The sequence below is a fragment of the Pseudopipra pipra genome, chromosome 2, assembly GCF_036250125.1.
Source record: "Pseudopipra pipra isolate bDixPip1 chromosome 2, bDixPip1.hap1, whole genome shotgun sequence".
NCBI lineage: Eukaryota > Metazoa > Chordata > Aves > Passeriformes > Pipridae > Pseudopipra > Pseudopipra pipra.
The window spans coordinates 60,093,373-60,115,529 of record NC_087550.1 but is presented as its reverse complement, the minus strand read 5'-3'; the positions used below and the strand labels follow the sequence as shown (position 1 = coordinate 60,115,529).

At 40.2% G+C, this 22,157-nt stretch overlaps 1 protein-coding gene across 4 annotated transcripts in view; it reads left to right on the top strand.

Moving 5' to 3' along the window:
• Window positions 1-6,035: 6,035 nt before the first annotated feature.
• The window catches only part of EPSTI1 (epithelial stromal interaction 1), an 85,711-nt gene continuing 69,589 nt past the window's right edge, over window positions 6,036-22,157 (top strand). For all 4 annotated transcript variants that reach the window (XM_064645665.1, XM_064645666.1, XM_064645667.1 and 1 more), the window contains exons 1-3: window positions 6,036-6,342; window positions 16,183-16,241; window positions 18,216-18,299. In XM_064645665.1, coding sequence (XP_064501735.1) covers window positions 6,146-6,342; window positions 16,183-16,241; window positions 18,216-18,299 — 340 coding nt within the window. In that variant the 5' untranslated portion in view covers window positions 6,036-6,145. The remainder of the gene's footprint in view (window positions 6,343-16,182; window positions 16,242-18,215; window positions 18,300-22,157) is intronic.

Here is a 22,157-nt window from a genome sequence, read left to right as displayed (position 1 = left end):
TAAAAAATAATAAATTTAAAGTCTTGGAATCTAGGTCTTTTCCTTAATTTTCCAAACTGATCCCTGAGACACCGGAACAGGTCAAAGTCTGCTCTCATCAATTCAAAGTTGTGATTCTGTTATTTTGCCCTAATACTACTGTCTCATGGTCACAGCAGCCAAATTCTTCCTATTTGTAAGTATCAGAACCAAAAGAGCATCTCCCCTTGTCAGTTCCTTGATTACCTTCACAAGGAAGTTATAATCGATGAACTCAAGATACATGTCATTGTAAGGACATAAAAAATTGGCTTTTAAAGACACTGAGTCATACTATGGTCCATCCAAATACATCTAGGCAAGCTCTGACGTGGAAAACAGTGCTCTGAACATCTTCCTCCTATTACTGGCTACTACTACTACTGCTACTGCTACTATTTTCTGGATGGTGAGCCACAAGAAGCATATTGATTAAGCAGAGCAAACCAGATAATGAACACAAGGAAAATATATCTTTTGCCAGGAGTAAAAGACTGTAGGTTGTCTCCCTTGCAAGCAAGAAGGGGAGGAACTTAAGCGGCTGGGTCTTTGGTTACAGTTCTCTCCCAAAGCTCCTTTCAGCATGGCACAGCTGTGTGCTCTATTATGCACAGGATGGTGCTGGTAGAGACAATCTGTCCATTACTATTTAATTTAATCCTACACATTAGTATGTTCCAGCATATTGTCACTATTAATGTGTGGCAATGTTGTCCAGATTTGTTATGCCATTTAAGTTAATTGTCTGCATATTTTTCCTATAAATTACTTTCCTAAGTAGTCTGTGCTACAGTATTCCATGATGCAGTCAGGATCAATGCTGGCAAGAATCTCTGTCAGGAATGAAGGAGAATCTAGAAACAGATACCAGATTAAATCTTGTGAAATTGATAACAAGGGATATATATGTATTTTGGATTTACCTTTCACCACTGAGAATTTCCAAAATACATGTAAATGTAGCACCTGACCAGTGTAATTAGAATGGCAGGGACCAAAATTTTGTACTAAAGATTAAAGTTTCTGAGGTCAGGCAGAGGAGAGAGTATAATTGAGAGTTATCAAGGAAACCATGAGGCATATCGTATAAAACTGGTAAAGTCAGTACTTGAGCCTTGCTGAATTGTCATGTACATACAAATGGATGAAGAATAAATCTTCCCAGCCACTGCACCAGGATTAGAGGTTGCTCCTACAAGCATTTGTATATTTAATTACCATAATATACTGTAAAAGCAAAAAGAGGTATGAGCTGTGGACTTCTGCTAATTTCTTCGGGTAATGTATTCAGAAACATTACACAGTAAAGAATGTAATGTTCTTTCTAGATACTATAATAATTGTATGACATCTTTGGTTGACTAGGTACCACAAGGTAGTATATTATATAAAATCCTAAGCTGGAACTAATCATGGCCTTCAGGAATTACAAGAGTACAATTATTCCTTGAAGAAGATGGTATATATGCCAAAAGGCTCAGGTATCTTTTGTGAATAAGTAAATCTCCCCTGCTGTAAAAGCTGTTAAGAAAAAGATCTATTCAGAAATCTTGCAATTAGTATTTTAATACTGCCAAACTTCTCGAGGATTTTTTTCCTTCTGGACACAATGCTGGAGCAATAGCTGTTAGGGTTCTTTGTTTCTGATAGCATTTGTGTTCATTACCAGTTAATTTTACCTATTGTAATATGTTCCTTGCAGGCATTTTTAATGGTATAAAGCATCCATTTTTAGTCCTGATTGTTTTTATAACATCAGACCTTTAAAATAGCCCTGCTTTATTATTTAGTATTATTTATACAACAATATAAATATGCATAGCACCCTCCGGGCATAAGAATACTCCTTAAATGTAGCAATAATCTTCAGGCACTGCTTCTGGACCTCAATACAGCATGTTCTGGACATCAGGTCAATTAGATTTTCAATCTCCACTTCCATTTTCTGAAGTAGTATTAGATAAAAGAGAGGTGGACCTGCTATAATGCTGAAGGATACTGTGGAGAAAGCAAGGGTCAATTTTCTTTTAGAGAGTGGAAGATGATAGTTTTTGACAGGTACCGTCAATTTCTTTTTGCAATAAAAGCTTTTTGCAATAAAATGGGAAGTGTGTGCAGCATTTTACATTTCCTAAATAAATTACCCAACACATACACACACGCGCACTTGTCAAAGCTAATGGCATTCTTTCTGCTGAACCTGACAAATTCCAGTCCTAAATCTTAACAAGAATAAATCTTGGCCAAATGTTGACATTTTACCCTCCTTCTGGGCCTACCTCTCCAGGGAGCAGAATAATTCCTCTTCTCCAGCATCCTGAGCTGTAACAATTAGTTCTATCAACCCTGCAGAATGCAGTGTCCCCACAACACAGCAAGCTTGCTCTAATGGAACATTTTCTGTCAAGTGCACAAAACTAAAAGTAATACTACAGCTTTCATTCATATTAATGTTTTGTGGTTTTGGTCTACAGTGAACTCAGACATTTTGCTTGCCATAGGCATGTTTCAGATCAAGTATTTTAAAAGTCAAGCTGAACAATTCTTGTCTAGTTTAAGATTTTGTGTTCACAACTAATTGTACAGCAAGGTAGAGTACTCAGCCAGAAAAACCTTTGTAAAGTAAAATGCATCTCTAAAAATTCAGTTTTGCCATCGTGGTATAAAAACTCTATATGCAGAGCTAATTATAGATATGCCTCTATTTGCCATAGTTTGTCATTGCCCTAAAATACAGGGATGTGTTCCCTATGATCAGCTACATGCATATGCTCTATAGTATATTCAGTTGCATGTCTTCTCTATTTAGCCAAAACGTCCTGTGAAAAAACTTTGTATGTGAACCCTTGAGCATCATATTCAGGTATTGAACTAAGTATTTTAGTGCTGACAGCAAAAGAAAAGGCAGTTCTCCAGTGATCAAGGCCTCTTGATACCACTTGCTGGCTCCTGGGAAAAACAGAGAGTGGAAAGCTTGCCTGTCCTGGGTGTCTTTTTGAAGGTTTCCTACAGTTTGATGCTTTTAATGAAATGTCTCTATGGTTGAGGAAAGAAAACTTAAAAATGCAAAACTTTAAAATCCGTAAACCAACAGTGAAATAATGAAGAATAAACAGGTGTTTTCAGGGAAGGGAAGATAGGGGACATTGCATTGTTTTACTTTTATATATTTTAATACTATTTCTTTCATAGAAGAGAGTTTTATTCTATCTAACATTACCAAAGAAATGATGATGCGGCTGACAGGGATTCTGAGTATCTTTTATAGTGAGAAAGGACCTCTAATTCCTCTCATTTTTGGTATAGTTCATGATGCTGTTGAGTTGGAAATACAGATTCAGTACAGAATTTTCCTCTACAGAAGTTATTTTGGTTACTATTGTAATATCCTGAAAAACACAGGTGAGCGAGGGTACATGGTGATTCTTAATATTCCACGTGTCCACTGAGGTATTTTCTCAAAGCAAGAGAAAGATAATTTTTATCTTAATTAAAATAAAAGAAAATAAAACAAAATAAAAAAAACCATTGTTAATAGCTAGAGGCAACAGACAAAGAGCTTTATTTTGACAAATGAATTTTCTCACTCCTTTTTCCTGCTTTCTCCCCTGTCCCACTGGTGAGGAGGGAGGGAGCCACCAGCTATGTGGGTACTCACTTGCTAGCAAGGACCAATGCATTGCAGCATCAGGCCCAGTTAGGAATGTGAGACAACTATAAACATAAACCATCAGATAGAATAGTCAGCTAGTATTTGGTGGGTCTAGAAAAACACAAGTAGTGAATTAAAATTCTTGTGGAGGATTTGGGAAGTTTTGAGATTTGGTGGGGTTTGCATGTTTCAGGAGGTTGAATCAGCAATCTGAGATTTTAGCATTTATTTAGCATCTACAACACTGAATAAAGTAGGGCTGGAAGCTGATCCTTTTTCCTAAATCCAGCTAGCACAGACTTACATATATGCTGCCCATGACAAGCCTCCACCAGGATAGAAGTAGCTAAGTAGCTAGACTGATCCTAGTGGAGGCAGTATGCATGTCCTTACTACTTAAACTCCTAGTGTCCTGAGAGCCTTAGGTGGTACTGCTGTGACTCTAAAACTTGATTAATATTTTAGGGGATATTTCAGCTCAGTGTGTCTGAAGCAATAGGAGGGATGGGTTGCAGCCCATGACGTTGTGTTTTAGTGACATGAAACTGAAGGGGTGATGAGTGATAAACTGTGCAGTATCACAAAGATGCACATGGGATGTGTTTGAGATGCAGAGATTGCTGGGTCAGTGCTGGAGAGTTGTTTAGGGTGGAGAAAGTTAAATCTGGTACAGTCATTAATACTGATTTTCTGGGTGTCATGTCTGACATGAACCATCCTTAGAGCCAGGCCTGGATGCTGTTCTGGAGAGAGTTAGTTTAGATTGTCCACAACAGAGCTATGAAATAAATGAGCATTGAAAAGATATAAGTGATTTAGCTTCCAGTACTTGGGTTCATTTTACATCCCTCTTTTTTTGAGCAATATAGATGTGAAGTATTTAGATTCTACAGTTACTGTTTTCAGCCATGAGTTTCTAAATTTCAACAGGAAAAAGATATTAGATCTGAATTTTACATAACATTGAAGGATTGAGGATACAGCAGCAGTCACCACATTAATTATAATCAATTTTTGTAATTAAGTATGAGTTATTAAGACATCAGTCTGCTTGGATAAGAAAACCCCAGATATTGAAGCTGGATTTTTATCAGATAGGATGTCTGTAGGCACACAAACATTTGCAGTCTTCAGACATGACTTTGCTATCATTTTTTTGCTACTTCTAGTGCCTTTTTGTCTCCTGTATTCATCCTGAAGTTCTACATAAGAGAGTAAGCTTGATTCTTGCTTTCATTTACCAGCACCTTGTACAGAAAATATTTGTGAAGTGGTGTAAGGGATTATGCACCAGTTCATCCCTATACAACACACTGCCATTGCACTCCAGAGTCTCTGCAGAATGTTTTGTGTACAAATGTAGATGATACCTGCTGCAGAGCATGTTAGGAGTAATGGTGGGAGGGAAAGACCATTGATGCTGCCTCCTTGGGGCAGGCCTAGGAGATGCAACTTTCTGGATGTGGCAGCTCTGGGAGGTGTGCTGCTGGTGACAGTGTCCCATACAGTACACCAAGGAGCATTACAACCACCAGGCAGCCTTTGGCTTTCCATGTGGCATTTTGTTTTACTCCTTCCCCGGCATGTGTGGGGTGTGCTGTAAGGCCTATGTGGTCTGGGCAGTGAGGAAACCTGGCCACATGATCTTCCCTTCTGCAATGTGTTTTTAGTGCAGCTTGATCAGCTGAGGACAAAAAGTGACAAAGTCTGCATGTGTGGAGCTGGATTTCCCTAGCTCTGCTGCATTAAGCTGGAGTAGCATTACTACTTCTTTTTTGCTTGGGCTACAAGTTGCCAAACAAAGGTTGCTGATTATCCAGCCCTGCAGATCCCATAGATACAGTACCACTGGTCAGATGTGATTACTGAAGGGAACTGCATTTCTGATAAGTGGATCATGTATTAGTCCTCTATTCAGGTGGAATTAGGAAAGTAAAAATAAAGAAGTTTTCTGATTGAGCAGAACTCAAAGGCAGAATTTGAGCTGTGCAGGACTTTAGGATTTACCTGAGGGTTAGTTTTTAGTTTCCATCTTTCTTTGTATACTCATGCAAAATAGAAACCAGTAAACCCCTGAGAGTTATTCCCTCTGTCATAGGAAAATTTGACATGCTGGGGTAAAAAATTGTCAGAAATATAGCATTCAGCCAGTCCTTGCCATGCTTCTGCTGAAGCAGTCTATTCCAAGACTGCACAAATGTTGTCGTCTGCTTTATTAGTACAGATCTGCTCTGCTCTCCCCTCCGTGACTCCTGTTTGCCTAGGTGCTGTGATTGAGATGATCAAACTTTAGCTTCAGCTGGACGATGACTCAGAAACCAGTACATGTATTTGCACTCCTGACAGCTGAAAGTCCAGACAGAGGAGGAGCTTACAAGGAATTGAAACTAATTTGTGGAAACTCCGAAGTTTTGAGTCTTTCCCTAGCCTAAGCAGCAATACTTGTGTCTGACAATTCAAAGTACTCCCAAAGCAATGTCTGGGGTTAGAGGATGGAGGGAAGGCAGCAGGTACAGGACAGCTGCTGGCTCTAGTACTCCATTTTCCTCTCAGGGTTACCCCTTGGATGGCAACAACAAAACAGAGAAGGGTAAAAGCACCCAGAAGCTGAAAACGTCTGGAGAGGAACAAAGCAGCCAAGCGCCGGTCTACCAACAACAGCAACAGCAGCAGTAAGTAACAAGGAGCCTGTCCAAGATGATGTTATGTGTATTGGGTGCCTCTTCCCGAGCTTGCTTGAGCTGTATATCTTTAAAGGGGGAAATACTTCGTAGAGAGCCTGTGAATGGGGCTGAGCGCACAAGCAGCATATTGTCCTTTTCTTGGTGCTTCCAACATGGGACCTGAGTTGTTCTGGCAGGCTTTGGCATGGCTTACACCCTGTGCAATAGCAGTGGCCAGTTCTATATGTTGCATATTGGCATACGTAGGGTCTGTTTCCTGGCATCTTTTTTCAAAGTGAAATTTCAAATCTGGTTCTAGCTCCTTGTTTTCTGTTTCTCCTAATATTTCATTCTGAGAAGTCTAAAAATACTTCTACTGGCTTAAGAGATGGATATAGGCTGCATTCCAGCACTGATCTGAATGCAGTCAAGGACACAGAAAAGTTCCAGCAACTTCATGCTGACAAAAGTAAAATGAAACTTTAGCCCTCAGTTTCATTTTGTGCTTTATTGGAATCTACGCTCAGTCCATCTCTGGTTTTCCAGTAGCAATTCTGAGATAGCTTGTATAGCCTGTGTCTTGCAGATATAGTACAGAATAGAAACTGAAAGTAGTGTGTGTATTTTTTATGCACGTGTTTAATGCAATTAGGCTTAGCTGAACAGAGCTAATTGTTTTCTCCAAATGTGCTTTTCATGAGCTGTTAATAACAGTGCATGCAATGCTATTATTACTGTTATGTGCAGATCTCATGGCTTTCAAAGTGCAGCTGACAGGAACTGCAATCTGTTTCGGTTTCCTTTCCCTTTTTTCTGGATGAAGAAGGTGGAGCCACGCTGTGAAGGAGGTGGCAGGCTGATGATGGCAATCAGCGGATCAGCAGCTTTCGATTACCCATGAATACTTGCCTACTAGGTAGTAGTGGTACGGGGACTACTGAAAGCTGGGTCCCTTTGGAATCCGTCAGTACTTCAATGACTGACTTTCAGCAGAGCAAACAAAAAATCCTTAGTTACAGTCTGTTTATTTTCTGCCACTTCCAAATGCGAAAGACACTGTCTTGCCTGCCCTCATAATGCCATATATCCACAGTAATATTTTTTGCTATGTGACACAAAAGATTCTCTCTGTGTCTTCAGAAAGTTCTAATAAAGAATTAATTCCTAAATTTCAAATTAAAGTCTGCATTAGTATGTAGTTAATGAGGAAGAGGGATGAGGGAAAGGCAGGTTCCGACAGAAACCATGTAATATGAGTGGTACAAATACTCAAAAAAAAGAAGTGAACAAAGCTGGAGCTTGCATCCTTCCCTTGAGGAGGGGGGTATCAGCTGTCAATTTGAACAGGTTGAAGATGTTTAAACTGCAATTTCCTTAACTAACACAGATTAAATTGGTAGATAGTATCTGAAATACTGAAGCAGACAATGAGAGATCTTTATTCTCATAACAAAAATTATTTCATTCATTATTACTTTGTTCTGTTATCTCAAGTTACATTTCAAGAAAGATCTCAGATTCAAATACCATTTTAGCAGTGATAAAGTTGACTCAGCCTTTTAGTCACCAATCCTTTTAAATATGATCTTTAAAACTAAAATACCGGGGCACCCTCAGAATGGTCCTGGTGTTCAGGCTCTGGGATAACCAGAGCAGTAGGGTAGCTGAAGTCACAGTAGAAGAAAAAATATGTAGACTAGTATTAATTAAAGGCTTTCTGGAATACATATAACAGAGAGAACATGAGGAGCCCAAGTAAGATACCTCTGTGCCAAGGAGTGTTTCTATTCCAATTTCTGTCTGCTCGCTAATTTTTTGGAAACAGTCAGGATATGGTTTTGCTACCAGCAAAGCAGGAGCTGGAGTCTCCTTTGAAAGCTCTTGCTTGAGTTGATTCCATGCAAACTCTCAGTCTCAATCAGTCAGAACAGTTTGGAATGGGAACACACCTTAGAAGCATCTTAAGGTGGGGTCAGGGGACCTTTCATGTAGACTGGACACATGAAATATGTGTGGGACATGGCACGTTGCAGTCCACTAGTCAATATTCAAACTTGACTATTAAAAAGTACAAGGTAGGCAGCTGGTATTAGAGGATAATTTTGCTTTGGAAAAGCCCTTATATAATATGTTGAGGCTGAGAAGTCACAATAAAGTGGTCCTAATTAAGCTAAGAAAAATACATGTTCAAATGCAAAATTGAAATCACGCTTTGCACATCCCCCTCCAGTTATATATAGAATGTGGTTTCAGGCATGGAGAAAAAAGTCACAAGGATGACAAGTGCTTGAAACTGCTTATAATAATAAGCTTGCATTTAAGTTACTTCACTTTGTCTGCTAAGTGCCATGAAATTAGCTAGCAGCAAGTGAATTCTCAAATTGCCCCTGTTCATATCTTTTCAGAAACAAAAGTCTGTATAGAAGAAAAGGTGAAGGAAAGCGGGGAAATTAGAGGGTAAAGTATAGCTAGCGTCTGAAAAAGAAACTGCTGCCCCCATTCAGCAGTCTGTCCTTGGCGCCTTTAAAGCTGGCAAGAATAATATTGGTTCTGCTAAAATCCATTAAAAAATGAAATTCAAGATAATAAAACCTGAGGATACATTGCTGCACAGCAGGTAACAGTCCCTCATCATTTTGTGTGAAAGGAGAGCAGAGTTGCTAGAATGCTTGACTCGAGAAATTATATTCTTTGCTGCTGGAACCAAATCCATAAGAACTATCTTTCCTTCATTTTCCAATCTTCATCCTGAATTAAAAAAAAGAAAATATCTATAGTGTTGTAAGACCCCTCAATCTTTTGCTGATAGACTATACTTAGCAGTTCTGATTTTTTTTTCTTTCATGATCTGAGGTTTCTTTTTTTAAAAAAAAATTACTCTACAAAACTGTAGGTGGATCCTTAGCAAAATGCTTGTTTTGCCCACTGCCCAGCCACCAGTGGGAGTGCTAGAAGGGTAATTTGAATTATGGACAATCTGTTCAGAGCTGAACTCTGTATTTGTTACAAAGGAGAAATCTCCCAACTCCGTCTTTCAGGCTTATGTACTAATCTTTACAGCCCAGTGGGGCAATTCAGAGATGCCCAGCTTTGTTGTGGTCAGCAGCCAGCCTTTTCTCCAGCCAAGTGTCTGGTTGCAGGTCTATATAAGACAATAATTATAGTGTTAGGCTGGGCTGTGGGGGTTGCTGTGTTCCTTAAAATGCTTGGAGGAGGGGAGGAAGTCCTTCCAGCTCCTGTATTGGAAGCTTTTTTGGAAGAGCTTGATTTGCACAAACCCTGACGTTCCCTTGATGGATAGCTTGATGAGGAGCTGTGATGAGGTTATGAATAGGGAATTTATAGGAGGATGCTGTGTTTGGGCAGGGGCAGTAAAAGGACAAATTCTCTGATTCAGAGGCAGCGGAGGAGGAAATACATTGTTGAAAAGAGAGGGGAAGCAGAGATGAACATGCCACCAGCTTAAGTCCTAATCTTCATGTGATACAGCATCTGACCTGCTGAGCTCTCCAGGCACGCTGGCAAGACTGACTTGCAACACATGGATGCCCCTGCAGGGGATAGTTTGGCTCAGCGCTTGGTGTTGCCAAGCCCAGCGTCTGGCCTGCCCATGTGTGGATGCTCCATGCTTCTCACAGCTAGGGATTACCAGGTTCTCCAGCTGGCTCTGGCATACTGGCTACATCCCTGGTACTGCACTGAGATAACTTAGCTGCTCTAGGACCTGGGGACAGCATAAGCATGGCCATGTCTGACTTCATAGACTTTGCTGGGTCTGATGCTAATCTATAACACGCCACAGTGAGTTCTGCCCCTTTGGTGTAATCTGACCACAACCATAGGCTGACTAATGGCATATTAGCATTTTACAGAGGAGAGAGAAAGCTCTGCTCTGGGCCAAGTTTGGGATGAGAGCTACCCCTTGGCTCCCTGATTTGATCCATCACTGTGGCAATTTTCTTGGAGCTTTAGAACCTGGTCGAGATCATCCAAAACAGTGTGCTGGCTGAAGCACATCTTTCTGATGTGCTACGACCAGAACAAGCTGCTGAGTCTGAGCTCCATCTAAACTCTTGGAAATTCAATTCCAATTTTCATTTTTAGTCTTTAGGCCAAATTTTAACTTAAGGAATTTTCTACAATGTGGATAAAACAGAACCTCAGGTCTGTTTCTTTCCTGCAGATTTCTGACTCATACTTTCTCATGGGCCTCTCTCTGCTGCTGTTTCACTTCTCGCTGTGGTAATTAAGTGCATTCGTGGCCCATGGCAAACACAGGACAAAATCCAAGGACACAGACTTTTGATGATAAACATTTCCTTCTAATGCAGTTCATTTTCTGCCTCTTATGCTAAGACCACACATGCAGTGAGGGTGAATCCGACAGTGTGTAATGCTAAGCCTGAATAATTCACTTTTGTCTCTGAGCTGCAAACTAGTAAGATGCTGCTGCTGATAAAGATGGAAAGCCAGACCCCCAAGCCTGCATGCAAGGTTTGTACACCCTCCCAGAGCTCTGCTTAAGGCACTGCTGGGACACAGAGCATATTGCTTGGCTGAAGTCTAGAACTGTGGCTGTCAGTTATTGTTAGCATCTGGCCGTGTGTGTATTGTGAAATGGGGATACCTACAGGATAGTTGTCTGCTTGTTGGGATTTGGCATCTTGTAGTCCTCTGATTTGGCAGCTTCCATGGTGCTCAGCAGCATATGGCTGTTCCATCAGGCATGGGAGCGGTGAAAACAATACTTTGTGGTGCCATGGACTTGACAGCTCTTAAAACAATTCCTGATAAATGAATGTAAAAATAAACTTAGCGTACCTTTGAAGGAAATTTAACAGTTGTCTTTTGCAGTTTGGTCTCTTTTTCATTTTAAATTCGATCTCAACATACTATTTAATGCAGTATTTCACCTATAACTTCTCCTGAGTCTCTCCTCTAGGTTCATTCTGCCCTGGTCTTCTTCTCAAGCTTTAGTCATTTGTGTTGCTCTCCAACTACATTCTCAGTTTCTACATTTTCTTACACAGAGCACTTTGCCTAGCAGAGCAAGATATTTAGCTTTAAGCTCTGTGGCATTTATGTATCAATGCAGCCGCAGTATAAAGCACAGTGGAACTGGAAATAGTTTATAACAGCCATTACTTTTGTAACTCTTTAAACTATTTCACACTTCATTTGGAAAGCTCTCCAGTGGTAGATGGCTGGAGTAGACTTGAGAAAAAACTGAAGAGCACGGCTCTGCAAAAAATATTGCTGGTGAACCGCAGTTCTCGTGGTTTTTCAATTTTAGAAATAAACTATTTTATACAAACCTTTGAAGAAAGTAGAACAAATGTTTTGATGGTCAATGCCCTGAAAGCATTGAGGTGTCCTTGAGTGGTGCTAGTTAGATAAGTAAACTTATACACAGGATTCAGAATTTAAGGTTGCAGACATGGTGTTTTTTTGTGTTGCTGATCACTCATATTGTAAACTATCATTGCAGATTTTCTATGACTGTACTGCATGTTTCTCCCGATGTATAACCCTCTATTTATATGTATGTGCTGGGTTTGGTTGGAGTAGAGTTTATTTCTTCACAGTGGCTGCTGTGGGGCCATGGTTTGAATTTGTGACCAAAACAGTGTTGATAACGCAGAGATGTTTTCATTACTGATGAGCAGTGCTGACACAGAGTCAGGGCCTTTTCTGCCTCTCACCCCACTCCACCAGTGAGCGGACTCAGGGTGCATAAGAGGTTGGCAGGGGACACAGCCGGGACAGCGGACCCCAACTGACCAAAGTGATATCCCATAACATATGGCATCATGCTCAGTATATAAAGCTGGGGGAGGAAGAAGGAAGGGGGGGATGTTCATAGTGATGGCATTTGTCTTCCCAAGTTACACATTATATGTAATGGAGCCCTGCTTTCCTGGGGATGGCTGAACACCTGCCTGTCCATGGGAAGCAGTGAATAAATTCTGCTTTGCTTGTGTACACAGCTTTTGCTTTACCTATTAAACTGTTTTGTCTCAACCCACAACTGTTCTCACTTTAACCCTTCTAATTCTCTTTCCTGTTCCACCAGGCAGGAGTGAGTGAGCAGCTCTGTGGTGCTTAGTGGCTGGCTGGGGTTAGACCACAACAATATGTTGTTATATAGGTATTTATAACCCCACTACTGTGGTATTTTATGTCTGTCTGTTGGAAAAATCATAGAAGGTTCCTTCTTGTTTTTATTTCAGTATAGATACATTCTCTTATTGGGTTATAATTTTTTTACTCTCATTAATATCTGTTCAGTCTCTGCAATGAGTCAATACATTCCCATTTTCTGTGGAGAAAATATAACAAAAAATTCCCTTCAAGGTTAATATGTTCTATAAAGGTAGAAGAAGATTTGTTTTTCTCTTTTGAAGAGCTATAACCAGGTTAAGATGTTCTTCCCACCTCTTTGAGTGACTTCTGTATTTGTATTTATAAAACAATCCTATCTCAAAGATAGGCTTAAGTCTTATAACAATTAGAATCATTATTAGGGAAACAGTAAAGTTAAATTCTTTATAATCTTTTCTGGCTGAGGATTTTGGAGCACTTCCTATATTGGTATAAAGCACAAAAAGTCTGCATACAACTGATAGCTTTAAATCTTCACATTTCCTTAATTGCTACCCAGGTAAGTAGGATAATTTGCTCCAGATTTGTGGCTACTGTGGCAACCCAGAAACTGACTGGAATATTAAATTGACAGGCTGTAGCAGGTTTTATAGGCTTTACTGGATCAGAGGTTTTGCCTGAACAAAGAAACGACATGCAATATCCTGCAAAATGGATAAAAACATGAAGTGAAAGCTGGTGGGGGGGTTTTGCATTAACTTTCTTTCCTTCAAAAAAAACCTCAAGAAAATAAGGGATGCTAGGCGTGGGTTTTAGAACTGGTAGGGCACATGGAGTCTCTCAAGTAACAGCTCCTCTGGCTCTTCTCCTGCTGTAGGATTGAAAATCCAGGACCAGTTCATACCTTGATTTTCACCCATCACACAAGAAGTTTACTGTGTACTTGCTCTCCCTTTCTCCTCATCACGGAATCATAGAATGGTTTGTGTTGGAAGGGACCATAAATATTATTTAGATCCAACCCCCCTGCCATGGACAGGGATCCTTGCACTAGATCAGGCTATTCAGAGCCCTGTATAGCCTGGTCTTAAACATCTCCAGGAATGGGGAATCCACTATGTCTCAGGACAACCTGTTCCGATGCCTCGCCACCCTTACAGTGAAGAATTTCTTCCTAATATCTAATCTAAACCTACCCTCCTTTAGCTTAAGGCCATTTGTGATCCCAGTACCCAAAGCTACACTCTGATATGTCTTTCCAGAGACCACGGTGAACACTATAAAATAAGATAAACTCAATAATGCTTTTTTTCCCCTATTCTTTTTTCTTATAACTTGGACTGAAACAAAGCATGTAATATAAAAACAAAGCATATAGTATAAGCATTAGGTAAAAGACAAACAAAAGTTGGTATCCTGTTCTCCCTTTCCCTCCCCCACTGGAGACTTGGCATCCTCATTTTATTTTACTTCGCCTTTATTCAATAACATGGAAACCAATTTGGCCTTACATTAAGCACTCTTTTAACCACAATAGCTCTTAATCTCTCTTCAGAAAACAGATGGTAAATGTAGTGTCACCTCTACCCCTTTTGTAAACTGAGTGATCTTTGCTGTACTTCATGTCCCTCTGAACTTCTGAAGGTGAGGTCATGGTCAGATGTCAGAAGAGTGCCCCCACCTGGCCTCCTGGACTCTGAACTTTCCAGCCAAAAAGCAGAAGCGGATAAAGGAAATGATTCATGGCATAAGGGCTAGATTTGATACAGTGATTTCTCATATATGTTCAGACAAGCAGAGGTCCCTGCTTTCTTTTAAACTTGATTCTAATTTAAAGCAAATCAACTAAACAAACTCTGTTTGAAGTCATCAAAGTACATGGTATAAAAATTCTGCCCTCTAGTGCTGTGATGTAACAGTGTGATGTCTAAGATGCACCGATTGATTTATGGGAGGGGAAAATATGTAGCCTTGCAACCCACAATTTCAGCCATTTTTATCACTTCCAAAGGGAAGGGAGTGTAAAAGGTACTTAATTTTTGTATATTAACTAGAGAGAAATATGATTTTAATATCTGAAACAACAGCAAAAGTTACTAAAAAAATCTTGAACCAGATAAATTGTGCAACAGCTTGTCAAAGGCACTTTGGGATAAATTGTAAATGCTACTACTCAGTCAAATAAAGAAAAATCTGAAACAACATCACTGATGGGGAATGTTATGCCATAAGTTAGGTGTGTTGTCAAAGCTTCTTTTAAGTAATAGTTGCAGTTGTGTGATGAATGCTAGTGGGGCACTGCTGCTGTCTTAGCTCCTGCCTTTGAAAGTCTGGAATTCATTGGAGAGGTGAAGAACAGTCTCACAGTCTCAGGGGCACCAGAGTATGCTGGCAGGAAGGGAAAGGATCATATTAAATAGCGCCACTAAAGCTCACAGCTCTATCTTTACTAGTTTAATCTCATAAATTAATCCACATTCTCCTAGAATAAATCTTCAAAGAGAAAGAGGTAATTGGATATAAATACTCTCCTTCCCAAACCCTGAGTTACACTGATACGGCAGCAGACAGCTTTTGGCACTTTGATCTCTCTGCATGATTTTCATTTCCCTTTTAAGCCTTAGTCTTGGGCCTCATTGTTTCATTTCTTTTCCACAGCCAGCTGTACTTTCTCTGCTTCCTAGCTTGTCCTCCAGCCACCCCCTGTGGTCCTTCCTTAAGAACATCAGACATCACCCCTCATTATTCTTTGTTGGCTGCTCTTCTCCTTGTGCTTTTGCTGCAATGAAGCCAGATGAAATGTCTGTGCCCATGTGTGCATATAAAACCCCGCCAAAAGAGATGTGAGTTTACTCTGATACATGGGGCCAACTGCTGCTTAGTGCATTTCTGGTAAATCTGCACCTCCATGGCACAGCTTCTGCTGAGCAGGAGCCATGTAAACTACTCACAAAATACACCACGTAGATAAAACCCTTTGTCTTCTCCAAGTGGAACTGACATGTTTTCATCACTCTTTTGATCACCTTGAGTCTCTTAATACACTCTGAACCCTGTCTTGCCTCTTTGCTGTCACGCAAGATTGATAGCTCCTTGAGACAGCAACTGCATTTTGAATTAAGTCTAGCAAAACAGGGTCCTCGTCCTGATTCAGTGAGTCACACCTTAGGCATGACAGCAAGATGAATATGTCCAAGGAATTCCTGGTCCCTGAAAATGTAAGACTGACAAGGAAACCAAGGCTCAGCCTGAGAGTAAGTCACCTGGGTCCATCACAAATAGTGTGACTTTGCATACTCCTTCGACAACTTTTGGGCAGACTGCTTAAATCCACAAGGTGCTTGGTGCCCTCAAGGTATGGGGTGGGACTGTCAACACCAGTGCTTTTCCCAGTAGACACCCAATGGTGTTCCACATGGAACATTTTGGTTCAAGGAAGGGATTTGATTCAAAATGCGTGAGATTTGAGGTCAGCAGTCTAGAGTGAGACTTGAATAAGAACAGCGAAGACTATGCTATAAGTTTCTGGAAATGTTATCCTTGGTATCTGCTGTCAGCTCCAAATATAATAAGAATTTCTAGAGTATTTACCAAAAATTCCTGAAGAGCTGAATCAGAATAAATACCAAGTTTTTTACGAAGTTTTTTGCTAAGACAGCAAAAAACTGAGTTTTTTGATAAAGGCACTCCCTTCTAGTCCTGGTTTTGCGTAAACAGGAAAAATAAGAGTGTTTTCTTTCATTTTAGTGTCAGCCCATATGTCTTGGTAACTCCAAATGAAACCAGAAGAAAACAGTTGCAGCAAAGTAAGTTGAATTGTCTAATATGGTAAGTTGAATTGTCTAATATGGTAATAATATTCTACTTGAATAACTTTAGGGGTTTTTGCATTTTATTGCTCTTGCAAGTTTTATCCTAATTTTTACAATGGTTTTGTATGTGCAGCTGTGACGGTAAAGTCAGTACTATGAGCATTCTCCATCATCACGTAGTTTTTCCGAAGATTGACTCCTCATCTGGCTACACTTCATGCAGAATAAATCTTGTTCAGGAGAAGGGTTGTGGTAATTTCAGTGCTGGAGCTGTTCAAGATGGCTTCTACAAAACTGCCGGAATTAGCTCTATCCAGCTTTTACAGGACTGAATTCATATTGGAGAACCCAACTTTGAACAGTCTCTGGGGCAGCAGGAAGAAGAAAATGTATAGATAAGAAATATTTTTGAAAATACTCCCATGAGGAAACAAAAGTAACTACAGCCACTGTTGGTTCTTGAATCTGCATTTAAGGTTGTAGGTGGCCTTTTCAGTGAAGTTGGTAAAGGTCATTATAGATGGAAAGTATCTGTATATATACACTGACTTTTTCTTGGCTTTGAGTCTTGCAGGTGAAAGTAGCTAAGCAGGAACACCCTGAACCTCTACCAGAAAGATCTTTCATTGGCAAAGTTACAGCTAGAGTCAGTTTTGAAATAAATTCTGTATGCAGAGGTGACTGAGCACTGCAGTCCTGCACTCCTGACCATTGATTTATGCAAGATATGAAAGCTGAAGGAGTGTGAGTCAGCACTTCTCACATCTTGAGCCCTCAAGGAAACAATTGAATTAAATCCTTCTCAAACTTTGTGAGTTTGGCTGAAATGCTTCACCATCAGGCTAGTATGGGTTATGGGTTGGGTTTCCTTTAGCTGCAAGAAATAAAATTGACTTATCTTGAACCAAACCATAATCTTCTGGAAGGATGAATAGCAGCAGATCATCTTAGACTCGCCTGTGACATTAACAGCAACGGTGCTGCTACTCTAATAAAGATCTAGTTTCACTTTGTGCCAGAAGCATGTAAGGTCTGAAGCATGCCAAGTATTTACATTTTGGATACTGGCAGAAATAGGACCTAGTTGAATGCAGTCTCTACCTAAATGTTTGTTTTAAAGGTGAAATAAAAAGCTGATGTCTCTTTGGGGTCTCTTTAGAAACTTGCTCATGTACTGGCTTTATCCTCTAAGAGGACACCTGGTGTTAGTGTCTGATAGCCATAGCCAGTCATTAGGAAATATGATTACTAAGAGTGAAATGAGCTCCTAAAGCAACTGAAGTGATAATGTAAAACACAGGTTTTGTTGGGCTTGCTATTGGAAGGAATTGTTGGTTTTCTTCCTCTGGCAGTTGATAAAGAGCAAAGTTAAATCAACCAGCCATCCTAGGGCATATGGCTGGCACCCTGTCTGTGTTGTCTTCCACTGACTACACTGGGAAATTGCTGCCCATCTCACATGTGGACACCTATGTTGAAGTGTCTTAATCTGAACCTGATTCATGCATTCCTCTTGCTTTTATTTAAAGAGCATGTGGTTGGGAGGGAAAATTACTTCTCATTTCCCTGCTGGGGAGCATTATATCACAAACATTTCCCTCCATGCAGCAGTAACATCTTAATTGTAACAACTTCTGCTTTACCTGCAGGACTAAATAATGTGGCTTTTACCTACAGGTTCCCAGAGGTTAAAAAGCAGTCTATTAGCAGTCCCTTAGCTGTTTTTTGTTTTGCTTTTGGGGTTTAGTCCTGGGGTTTGCTCACCATTAGAGTCTCGAGGTAAGGAAAACATTTGCCTTGTTAGCTGATCATTGCAGTGACTGAGTAACATCTTGGGGGATGTCTGCACCCCTTGAGAACAAGTTTGTTCCTGGATGGTCTTCAGGATTACATGTAATTAGCAATACTGCATGCTTTTTAGTATTCTCGCTAACTTCCATATATTTGTTTCTTTTTATGCCTGCTCAGTTGCTAAGAAAGAGTTAGATGACCTGGAGCGGTGGAAGGAAGAGCACAGGCCAGGGCCGATTACGTTGGTTCCACAGAGATTGGGTAAGATGTGAATCGGCATTTGCACATTGCAAAATTTTGTTTTACAGAACATGAGGCATTTTTCACTTTTTTTCGCATGTTACTTATTAAAGAGATTCAGTATCAATAAGGGCTAACAGGAGCCTACTGCAGGTGCTCTGTGCTTCTTGATGGTCGTGGCAATGAAGATGTTTCTCAAACAAAACAGCATAGATTGTCACTCAAGAAATATGCTGAGATTAGAGTAGAAAATCTGTGCTAACATTTGGGTAAAACAGGTGGATTATCCCTCCTGCTGTTGACACTGCCTTTGGTTGATGTCTCTGAGGGGGCACACATTTGCCGTTAGTATGAAGATGGACAGCATGTGTTGGAGGCTCTCCAGTTGCCCATAAGAATACTCCTCTGTCTTAGGGGCTAGTATGTGTGCTTTCATGACTGCTGGCTCTTGAAGAGGCAAGAGTGATCCCTGCAGCTTCATCATTTGTAGGCTAAATGTGCATGAAGCTCTGTATTACCAATTTTATGAAAATAACAACAAAACTAAGTAAATGAAAAACAGGATAAAAAGCTACAAGAACTGAAGTCCCCGTGAACTGATGTGTTTGTGAAGATACTCAACATCTTTTCTAGACAGGTTGTGGCATTTATTAATATAATAAATAATAAACCCACATGACCCCATTGGTTGAGGGTTCAAAAAATCAAATCTGTTTATTGGAAGCAAACAACACCCTTTATATGCACTTTAAAACTACACGGGATTCTCTTAACCAATCACCATGTGGTACCACAATGCCCATGTGTGTAGGAGTACATTCGGGACTTCATCTCCCAGGATGCCCCTTCCACCATCCATAAAACACACCTCCTACAACATGCGAGAGAAACTGATGTCTTCAATTGCAACCACTATAAAATATTTAATTTAGTCATATTTCAGAGTTACTTTAAAAAAGAATTAGAAGACAAAACCAAACCAACTCACCCCAAAACAAATCTTGTTCAGAGAATAGAACTGCCGATTGTGCTGAAGCAAGAGGAATGTTATTAGAAGTGTTTTTCAAGTACCAGTCTTCAGACCTATCTTGTTTCAGTATATTTCTTTAATGTCTTTGGCACTAAAGCTAGGAGAAAGCTGATGAAACTTGCTGACAAGAAAACTTTAAAGCATCATCTGTATAGACGATGATGGGATGACCTTGAGAAACTGACTAATAAAAATCAGGCAAAATTAATTCTAGCAAATTGAATTATTATAACAATGCCTTTATTAGTTTTATAAACCTAGAGCTGCCCTTCCTTCCCTTGGCTATCATAGGAGAATCTGGGGTGCACGGTGCAGGCTATTGGCTACCTTGACCTGCAAATTGAGTTCTTTCTTTGCCATACTACACATGATAAGTTTGCAGCGGGATAATGTGTATAAAAATAGATAGCAGGTGGGACATAGAGGAATTTGAACTGACTCCAACCCAGACTTGGTTTTTAGATCAAGGTGATACGGGTCCCACATATTCTGCCCTGCAGCCTGAGTCAGTTTGTCATGGTGGTAATGCCCTGTATTCCCACCATCACATGCAGTCGTGGCCAGACATGGTCTTTGTGAATTCATGCATATCTGCTTCTTGCTTGTGAGTCATTCCTAGAAGACATGCTTCTGTCACAAGAGGATCACAAAGCTTTTTGCTGAAGAAAGTGAAATCTGAAAACAGAAATTTGGTGTATGGTGTCTATGTAGAATGCGTGCGGGCTGGCTGCGTGACTGAGGATGTGGTGTCAAAGCTGCAGGGACTGGTTGTGGGGAGTCTTACCTTCTTCTGGGCCCATAGCATTTAAAAACTTTTTTGAGGAAGAAGCAAATTAAGAGAAGGAAAAAAAAAAGTAAGAAAATATGATCCCTTCGGTCATTGTCTAGCTGCAACTTAGACTCCTGGAGACTGAAACACTATGTTCAGTGCCTCTGAACATAGTAAGAGGTAATGTGCAAAGATTATTAGATCTTATCATTCCCATGGGAACAAATTTGGAGCTGAAGCGAGCTCGAGGAAGGAGAAAAAAATATAAGTGGCATCTCTAATTTCACCACTGTAGGTACTCATTAAGGTAAAAAAGTATCATGTGTTTTTTCTCAGAGTGATTTTAAGAGATTACACATCTAGTCTAAATCACCAGAGAATCCTTGAAGTTTCTTAACACTCATGCTTTCCACAGGGAAATAAGTATTCTGGATTTCAGCTCTGTAATATTTGACTGGCAAACTTGCAGCCACTGTGGAGAGATGAAAGCAATGAAGGATGCAAGTTCTACCCTCCTTCATAAGCAATGAGTGAAGCAACAATTCATGCCTGATAAAATGGTCTCTTTTTTGATCATATCATATACAGCCAGTCACTACATACTCTGACTTCAGCAAAACATTTGACACACTACAGCCAAACCTTGAATGAATTAAACCTGGCTGAAAGGCTATAGGCTATAGCTAATAATGATCAGAAAAATATTTGTTTAGAGATGATGTTCATCACTACATGCAAAGAAAGTACAGTGCACACAAGAAATATTGCCAATAAAAGGCTAGAAAAAAAACAGAGATCAAGCATCCAAAAGGTTTAAAAACTTGTTTAGTAGCCATTTTATTTTCTAGACCTGTGAAGGAGTCACTCCACTCAATGCTAGCTGTATGCTTATTGCTACTCTAAGCTTGTTGCCTGTATACTGTATGGCCAGTCTTTTTTGAGGACTTATCCTACAGATTTATTTCTGTGCGTAGAAATGTTGCCACCATTAGGGAATTGATCTCCACTTCACTGAACCTCACAAAAGCACCTAAAGATTAGTTACCTTCCATTAGTAAGTGGAGGAAGCTGCCTTTAGAGAAGAGTGATCCCTTCTGAAAGATCCAGTATATTTGTCTTACATTTCATAGAATGGCTTGGATCTGAAGGAACCTTAAATATCATATAGTTCCAACTCCCCTGCCATGGGCAGTGATGCCACCCACTAGACCAGGTTGATCAAAGCCCCATCCAACCTGGTTTTGAACTCTGCCAGGGGTGGAACATGCACAACTTTGCTGGGCAACCTGTGCCAGTGCTTCACCACCTTCATAATGAAAAATGTCTTCATTATATTTAATCTAAATCTCTCTTCTTTTGGTTTAAAGCCACTCCTCCTTGTCCTATCACTACATGCCCTTGCAAAAAATCCCTGTCTAGCTTTCTTCTAGGCCCTCTTAAGGTACTAAAAGGCTTCTAGGAGGTCCCCCTGGAGCCTTCTCCTCTCCAGGCTGAACAACTCCAGCTTTCTCAACCTGTCTTCATAGGAGAGGTGCTCCAGCGCTCTAATCGTCTTCAAGGCCCTCCTATGGACTCACTCCAGCAGGTCTATGTCCTTCTTATGTTGGGAACTCCAGGGCTGGATGCAACACTCCAGATGGGGTCTCACAAGAGTGGAATAAAGGGGCAGAATAAACCTTACTTGACCTGCTGGCCATGCTGCTTTTGATGCAGCCCAGGATATCAGGCACGTCAGGTTGCACAGATTGGTGCAGCTGCTTCTATAGTTAGGAGGCACACAGAGGAGAATTTCTCATTAAAACACTAAGGGAAAATACACTCCCTACCCTCTGAATGGTGTAAGAATTGCTGTTGATTTTCAGAACAACTGAGGGAATGAATTATTTCCTCTCCCAAAGCAAGAAAATACTTTGGAAAATAGTAGAGCAGAATAATAAAATCAAAGTCCTCCATCCCTTAAGCCCTAGTATCAAGTTCTTTATGTGGTTAGGTTTTTGTTTGTTTTGTTTGTGAGTTGTTTGTTTTTATTGAATGCTGAACATTATGGCCAGAGCTTTAGATGTTCTCAAAAGAGAGGCCA